The sequence below is a fragment of the Anneissia japonica genome, unplaced genomic scaffold (genome assembly GCF_011630105.1).
Source record: "Anneissia japonica isolate Jap-2015-1 unplaced genomic scaffold, ASM1163010v1 scaffold11840_len24483_cov134, whole genome shotgun sequence".
Lineage (NCBI taxonomy): Eukaryota > Metazoa > Echinodermata > Crinoidea > Comatulida > Comatulidae > Anneissia > Anneissia japonica.
This window is the reverse complement of record NW_022714538.1, coordinates 6,337-15,176: the sequence shown is the minus strand read 5'-3', so window position 1 is coordinate 15,176 and position 8,840 is coordinate 6,337. Positions and strand designations below refer to the sequence as shown.

At 35.4% G+C, this 8,840-nt stretch overlaps 1 protein-coding gene and 1 long non-coding RNA gene across 2 annotated transcripts in view; both read left to right on the top strand.

Annotated features, from left to right (window-relative positions):
* Positions 1-879: 879 nt before the first annotated feature.
* Positions 880-2,231, top strand: LOC117109037. The gene is made up of 2 exons (XR_004445453.1): positions 880-1,864; positions 2,028-2,231. It is a non-coding gene; the product is annotated as an uncharacterized LOC117109037 (long non-coding RNA).
* A 5,029-nt stretch (positions 2,232-7,260) lies between these two features.
* Positions 7,261-8,840, top strand: part of LOC117109036 — a 2,634-nt gene continuing 1,054 nt past the window's right edge. The window contains exons 1-4 of the mRNA XM_033251262.1: positions 7,261-7,344; positions 7,562-7,750; positions 7,848-8,090; positions 8,591-8,788. Coding sequence (XP_033107153.1) covers positions 7,574-7,750; positions 7,848-8,090; positions 8,591-8,788 — 618 coding nt within the window. The 5' untranslated portion in view covers positions 7,261-7,344; positions 7,562-7,573. The remainder of the gene's footprint in view (positions 7,345-7,561; positions 7,751-7,847; positions 8,091-8,590; positions 8,789-8,840) is intronic.

The following is an 8,840-nucleotide window of genomic DNA, read 5'->3' as shown; positions in this document are numbered from 1 at the left end:
TTAATCGGTTTCAATATTTTTACGTGCAGTACAGTCCGTGTGTTTTCTACTGCAATTTAACTTTCAATATTCTTTGCTTTTTGTCGTGCACGCGCTTGTCTGCTGCGCGTCCGTTTACTTGTAACTTTCTGAAGTAAGCTTGTTGCTATGCAACGAGTCGATTGTAAGCATGAAATGAGAAAATGGAAATACTGTGCTGTATTGGATTTCAAGTTGAACAGTAAATAGGCCTACGAGTTATTTTTGTGTCGGGAAAAGTATGTATAACTTGGTTAATTATTTATCTTTTGTAATAATTATTATTATTATCAGTGTATTTATTATCTAATTGTTATTGTTATTACCTACAGAATTATCATCATCATTGTAATCACTTTATATAGTGATTATAATAATATAATGGTTATGATTATATTTTTTATTGTTAACAAGGACTTATAATTGTTAACAATTATAAGTCGTTGTTATTACAGTGTTGTTTTATTCAATTAGGGCCTATTTTTATTTTATTAATTCTGGCAAAACAGACAACAAAATAAAGATACAAAAAAAAAAATCATAAAGTCACAAACATAAAGAATAATTAGCTGCGCTAGGGGCCAGCAAAAGCGGAACCACTGTCATTTCATTTTAGAGGTGACGTGCTGCTCCCTAAAAATGGAATAAAATAATAATAATAATAATAATAATAATAATAATAATAATAATAATAATGATAATTATTATTATTATTATTATTTTTATTATTAGGCTTATTATTATTATTATTATTAATGATAAATCAAAATCGAACATTTAAAAATCATTAAAATATTTTTTTAACTTACATTTAAACAAAATAAAATTAATAGATATAATAAAATAATTTTGAATATCCTTATGGAGGTTACTCCACAATCCAGTTCGAACTGAAAATTTTGAAGAGTCAGTTTTAGATTTTAAATGTTTAAATGTTAAAAGTTAAGGATGACGATTATTAATAATTAATTTTAAACTCGCATGGGAGGAATAACGTAAACGATAAATATTTAATGGCCGATACTAAAACATTGTGGAATACTGGGCAAAATCATCAATCCATCACATAAATGCCCTCCAGTACGTACCGCTATTTTTACAACGCCTTTAAATTTTACAGCCAGCCTAAATATAGTCAAACATTATTTTTCCTACCAATTGACTACGGTCATCTTGATAAATGCCCTGCTTCGAGGCTCAGTTCCGCATATTTTTTTTTAATCCTAAATTTATTTTTAGAGCACATTACCAATTTTTATCCTGATCGTTTCGAAATAATTTTGCCAGGGCAAACATCATTTCTCACATGTAGATTTGCACACATATAGTCCGTATACCAATAGTACTGTACCATCTTATCCAGTCTTATCAAGGTTCTTGGTAGTACTGTTCTCAGTACTATGTCTCAATTTCTATATGACAACTGATGTGTGGCATGTCTTAGGCCCTACTTTATAAATATATATGCCTGACACCGATGATGATATCATAAGTGTATGTCTACGAACGACGCATTGCCTGTTATGAAATATAATTAAATTAAACATTTAATTTTATATCTATATTCTTCACTTGTGAATTTGCAATTAATTTTTAATAACTTTAAAATAAGTTCGAATGAGGAAAAATATTCCCCGATATTAAAAAGTAAAGAATAACTTTCCTATATTCAATTATAGATCCTGTAATTGACTCAATTATCTTTATACTTATTATGACATTGTAAATTTCAATAATAGATTTAATAAGGAAGAGCCCTCAACCGATGGTATTGTTACAACTAAAACTGTCTTTCAAACTGTCGGTGAGGATTACAGCATATGGGAGGAGCAGAAAGATGTAGACGGTATGATTCTATAAATAAGAAACTTGATGTACACCGGTAATGTCGTTTAACAACCTTCAGAACATTTTAAAATATTTACAATAAATACTTAGGCCTATTTTGATAATTCAATTTGATATATATTTTTTCGATAACTTCTCATTGTTGTGCCATAATTCTACAGAGATTGAACGAACTAAACAGGTACGCGAACACGCTATCGCTACGAATGTAGCAAAGACGTTCGATTTTACTGCTTCTACGTCCTCATCTGATCCCAGAATATTAGCATCTCCATCTACGTCCGCATTTCATTTCGAAGGAACATCAGCTGCATCTGTATCAGAAATTGATCCCAGAAAAACGTCATCTCTTTCCCCTGTGTTTATCAGACGGTTTAAAGGTAGATTTTTATTAATGTTAATCTAGTTTTGCTCGACTTTTTTTTTTGGTGTTTTTTTTTATAAGTTGTGAGTTCATAATTATGATCCATCTTTATTTATGTTTGTGTTTCGTTCAGTGGAGTGACGATGGCGTGGGGATCTGTGGATTTGTGGGACAAATTCCCTCGTCGGACAGGCTTGTATTTCCTTTCGTCCGACGCCACAACGATGCCGTCGGATGAAAAATTTAAAAATTATTATTTGCCTTTGGTATCCAAATAACGTTATTTTGATTGCCAATCGTGGTGGTCTAAAAGCACAAGGCGCTAATGCACTTTAATACTCCACCCTAACCCTAACATGAACAATAACATAGCAAGACTACAATTGAGGTTAAGGTTAGGGTTAGAGTGGAGTACTAAAGTGCATTAGCGACAAACACAATTCGGACCATGCTAAGCCCTGAAAATTCTCCTGTGAACACTACCAATTTGGAACCAGAACCGAGGCCTTATAGTTGGTCCCTTTGGTTCGGATCACACGTCCGACATGTGAGACCCCTTGTAGGCAAATTTCTGGAGCCACCGCTTGGTCCTTTTTAGGTCTCATTCCGTAATTTCATAGTGGAATTTTAGATGTGCTCGTTTTTTAGTAATGTTTGACTTTGTTATTTTTAACGACGAATAAAATGATATAATATCAGTGGTGGATCTAGAAATTTGAAATAGAAGACCAGGGAGAAACCACATCAGCCCTAGTTGGGGCTGAGGTAATAAAGTTTGTAATTGTGGCACCTCTGGATGGCGGGAAATGCCACAGATTTAAAATTGTGAAATATCTCCATTAAACAAAAAAACAAAAAAAAATGACAAATTCAGCTGGGGCCCCGGGCCGGCAGGACGCCCTTTAATCCTCCACCATATATGTAGGCCTATGTCCCACAGTCGATGTCAGAGATACATTATGCTATTATGTATCCATAAAACCTTATTTGGTCAAAGTTATAGATCGAGGACCATATGGGTGGGGACGGTCGGGGCCGCATAGGCATGCTCTCTCCACATGCAGCGAGTGTTGATTATTTAGATGATCCCCAAGTCATTCCCCAACACTACAGGATGGCATACTATCTCAACAGATGATCGTTTGATAATTTAATTTAATATACTACCTTATATTCATATTATGTTCTCATCATGATATTTTTAAAATGTTCAACTTTTATATTCAATAATTAAATACTGGTGATCTTCAGTGCTACATGCAGGCTAGCCTAGGCCCTAGGTCTCATCTAGACTAGGCTAGGCCTGCCCTAGCCTAGCCTAAATAAAGCACGATTTATTGGCATTGGGGGTGAGTGACTTGATGCCTATGCATTCAACAGTTTTTTGGGCCCTTTGTTAAATATTAGAATGCCGACGTTATGACCAGGGAGATGTAAAACATAACCAGAGGCGATTTTGCAGCAGGGGTAATTTTTTTTTACCAGCAGTACTGAGTACATAAAAAAAATCAACATTTATTATTTATTTATTTAACATATTTTGAGAGGGTAGCTCTAACAACTTAATGCTACCCATGAAATTGCAAATCAACCTTCAATTTCATTGCCACTAATAAATTGGTTGCGTTAAATCTAGACTAAGATCGCTTAATTGATTTTGAATTGTGGAATAAATAAAGCATTCCTGTTTCCTCGATAGGCCTATGTGTAATATCTGTCTCTTATACACATTAACAATAACATAGCAAGACTACAGTTGAGGTTAAGGTTATGGTTCGGGTGGAGTACTAAAGTGCATTAGCGACAAACACAATTTGGACCATGCTAAGCCCTGAAAATTCTCCTGTGAACACTACCAATTTGGAACCAGAACCGAGGCCTTATAGTTGGTCCCTTTGGTTCGGATCACACGTCCGACATGTGAGACCCCTTGTAGGCAAATTTCTGGAGCCACCGCTTGGTCCTTTTTAGGTCTCATTCCGTAATTTCATAGTGGAATTTTAGATGTGCTCGTTTTTTTAGTAATGTTTGACTTTGTTATTTTTAACGACGAATAAAATGATATAATATCAGTGGTGGATCTAGAAATTTGAAATAGAAGACCAGGGAGAAACCACATCAGCCCTAGTTGGGGCTGAGGTAATAAAGTTTGTAATTGTGGCACCTCTGGATGGCGGGAAATGCCACAGATTTAAAATTGTGAAATATCTCCATTAAACAAAAAAACAAAAAAAATGACAAATTCAGATGGGGCCCCGGGCCGGCAGGACGCCCTTTAATCCTCCACCATATATGTAGGCCTATGATATAGGCCTATGTCCCACAGTCGATGTCAGAGATACATTATGCTATTATGTATCCATAAAACCTTATTTGGTCAAAGTTATAGATCGAGGACCATATGGGTGGGGACGGTCGGGGCCGCATAGGCATTACGCCTATGGTAGCATTAAATCTAGATCCAGGGCTCGATTTAGTGCTAGCCCGGCGTACAACGTCTAGTAAAAATAGCTAGCCTATTTACTACTCATGTTACCCGGTTGTCTAGTGAAAAATTAGAAAAAAAAAATTATTTAAAAAACGGAACTTTTGAGACGATCCCTGCACAAGAGGTACCGCAGCCCAAAGTACATTGTAGCTAGTTTTCAGCTCTCTCCACATGCAGCGAGTGTTGATTATTTAGATGATCCCCAAGTCATTCCCCAACACTACAGGATGGCATACTATCTCAACAGATGATCGTTTGATAATTTAATTTAATATACTACCTTATATTCATATTATGTTCTCATCATGATATTTTTAAAATGTTCAACTTTTATATTCAATAATTAAATACTGGTGATCTTCAGTGCTACAGGTAGGCTAGCCTAGGCCCTAGGTCTCATCTAGACTACGCTAGGCCTGCCCTAGCCTAGCCTAAATAAAGCACGATTTATTGGCATTGGGGGTGAGTGACTTGATGCCTATGCATTCAACAGTTTTTTGGGCCCTTTGTTAAATATTAGAATGCCGACGTTATGACCAGGGAGATGTAAAACATAACCAGAGGCGATTTTGCAGCAGGGGTAATTTTTTTTTACCAGCAGTACTGAGTGCATAAAAAAAAATCAACATTTATTATTTATTTATTTAACATATTTTGAGAGGGTAGCTCTAACAACTTAATGCTACCCATGAAATTGCAAATCAACCTTCAATTTCATTGCCACTAATAAATTGGTTGCGTTAAATCTAGACTAAGATCGCTTACTTGATTTTGAATTGTGGAATAAATAAAGCATTCCTGTTTCCTCGATAGGCCTATGTGTAATATGTGTAAAATATCAACGATAATAATATTAGAATTATAATTATCAATATCTTTATCATCTTTATCATTATTATCATCATCTTCTTTGTCATCAGTATCATCCTCAACATGTTAACCATCATTATTATCAGCATCATCATTAAAGTTATCACCACCCTCACCATCATCGTCACCATCACCATCATTATCATCGTTTATTATTATCACAATCATCATCTTAACAATGAATACAACTTCCGTCATCACCACAATAAATTACATTAAAAAATAAACAATTCATTACAATATCACACTTTCATTCTAATTCTTATATACATGACTTACCATAGTAATCATGACCTCTACATACATGATTTGCCTTAATAATATTTTTGTGTTTGTCTTACATCTGACCAGTAGTATATAAACCGGTAGTAGCTTAAGCATTATCACCTGATGATCTGTCTCTTATACACATCTAGATGTGTATAAGAGACAGCTTTAATCCTCGCAGATAGACCGAGAGAGCCCCTCGATGGCAAGCATTCTTTAATTAGGCAATCCTTAAGTAGCTCCTATTATTTTTGCAAATAAAGGATATGTGACGACCAGCAAAAATTAAATAAATACGTATATCAAAATGTAATTTAAATCCGTCTAGGGTATATAGATTTTGCTCTTTAAATTTGAATATGAGCGAGCCCTATACAAATCTTATGTTATTATGGAACAAAATTTTCAAAAGTGAGTAGCTCGTAACATTAATATGCATTTAACTTGTAAACTATTAGTGGCAAAAAAGGTGGGGGGGGGGAGGTGAGGGCGTAAGTAGCACTTCCTTCTATTCCTCAACCGGATTCGCGTTTGGATTTTATAAAACGATAAAACGTTGAATTTCTTAATCTTCCATGTTTGCTTGTGGATTTTTATGGAAGCAGAGGCTTTAAAATCGAAGAAAAATATATGAAGTGAACGATTATACGCGACTATGGACTATAGATCGCAAAGCGTATATAAACTAGGCCCCTATATATATTTTTTTAGTATAGCACAATCAGTACAAATCCTTATACAGTTATGCAATTACTAATTTGTGCATTGCTGCGACAATCTATCATCATTATGCACGCAGTACTGAAAGGATGTGATTGTATGATATTGTGTTTATAGAAACAGTTTGGCGCAGCGGGAACGGGTGTCAATCCCTCGCTGTGCATTTCGCTTGTGTCCTTGAGCAAGATACTTTACTTGCATTGCTTCTCTCCACCCAGGAGTATAAATAGGTACCTGGTGGGGTTGCCTGCTCCTGTGCTGATTACCAGCAGCAACACTTAGCATGTGGACCCAATGACCAGGGAAAGGAACTGCGCTTATAATCACAAGGAAGAGACGCATTATAAATGCCCGTACCAGTACCAGTGTGTTGTATAACAATTGCACTGCACTGAATACAAAAATATTATTTTGCTGAAATTACTGCAGCAGCGGCGTGTAGGGGGTGTTAGAAACGCAATCATGTTCAAGTGGTGCGTTGTTAAAAAACACCTAAATTAACCTTATTTTGAGAGTTAGCGCCCCAAACTGATCATCGAGTCCCCCCACCCCTTCCCGCTTCACTTTCGGGCTTCCAATCAACTTCCCCACTTCAAGATTCCTAGATACGCCGCTGTTTACCTCTCTTTGTTATAAATACAATACTTTCTCACAGTTTGTATATCCTATTTCTTTCCAGATTTTTATTACAGAGGGAAATTCTTATGGAGTTGTTTTCAGTTTGGTAGATGCTTTGGATAAACTGGCAAAAAGAAGAGATCCCAAAAAAGTAAACCATTTAAATATTCTATTAAATTTAAGGAACTCAATTGTTTAACTTTATTTAGTTTAATCAATAATAATAAAAATGTAAAACAAATTATCAAATGCATTGAGTGGAATAAACCCATTCCTGAAATAATTAATTTCAGCCTGTAATTAATTGTATATCAATTTATCCATAACTTTATTTTAAAAATTATGCTGACGATATTGTTTATATGCAGGGACATTTTGAGATGACAAATCTGCAAATGATCATATTTTGGATAAGGCTGATATATGAGTATGCTGTACTGCTACATGGCTCAGAGGAGAAACCTTTGATCAATGGAATTATAGCATCTCCAACGATTAGTCTGATTGGGACGCACATGGACCTACTCACGGGGAGTGATGCTGAGAAGCAGACAGAGGTAATATATTGTAGGTCTGTGAGTGTTTACTATGTTATTTGTTTCAAAATTCATTGATATATTCATTTACACCTACTATAAATTCTTCTATTCAAAGGTTGATGACATGTTCGACAGAATATTTAAGGAGCTCGATGGAACACCATACGAACGTCACGTGGATCGTGAGAGGTATGCCGTAGACAACACCACAGCACTAGATGAAGGGATTCAAAGATTGAAAATAAACGTAGGCGGTTTCATGAAGGGAATGGCAAGAACTGTTCCAATAAATTGGATGGACTTCAAAATTGAGGTACAAGAAGCCGGGAAAACAACTTTGCGCATGTCCTTAGATAAGGTATTGTACGCAATAGTATTACAATATAAGAAACTCTTAATAAATTAATTTCTTCCAAGGCCGTAGGAAGCGGTTCGGCTGCTTCGGAAGGCCGTATATGCTACTCGAGTTTTCGGCCTAAAAATTCACAAATTAATATTGTTTGTGTGCCCAAATTGTAATTTTAACACAATGTAGTTTTTTTTTTAAACAAATATTACAGTATGGCCTGACTCAGCATGCACACACACACACATACACCCACCCCCACACACATACACACACGCACACACGGACGCAACTACACACGTAAGGGATATTTTGAAAGTATTTTTTCGTTGGCCGGACCAATACTTGCCTGATTTCCGGTATGTTTTGCATTACCCTACTTTTACATTGATTGAAGCCACATATTTCTGTCAATACATTTGTAATTTTAATAAACGAATCTTTACACTATGACTATAGAGCTATTTGGTGTTATTGCGCAACCGATTTACATGTTTCTTATATTTCTTTAGATCACTAAGATTGCTGTGAAATGCGGTATTAATAAAGAAAACGTCATCCACGTCCTCAATTACCTTAATGATGTTGGAATTATTCTGTATTCGCCCACTAACAAGAAGTTGGAGAACACAGTGATTACTAACATCCATATGCTGATTGGTATCTTCATGAAAATCATCACAGTTGTGAAACCTGATGATGTTGATAAGGTAGATTTAATTATTAAGTAAATGGTAAAACAGTGCTGGTGATGATCTACAC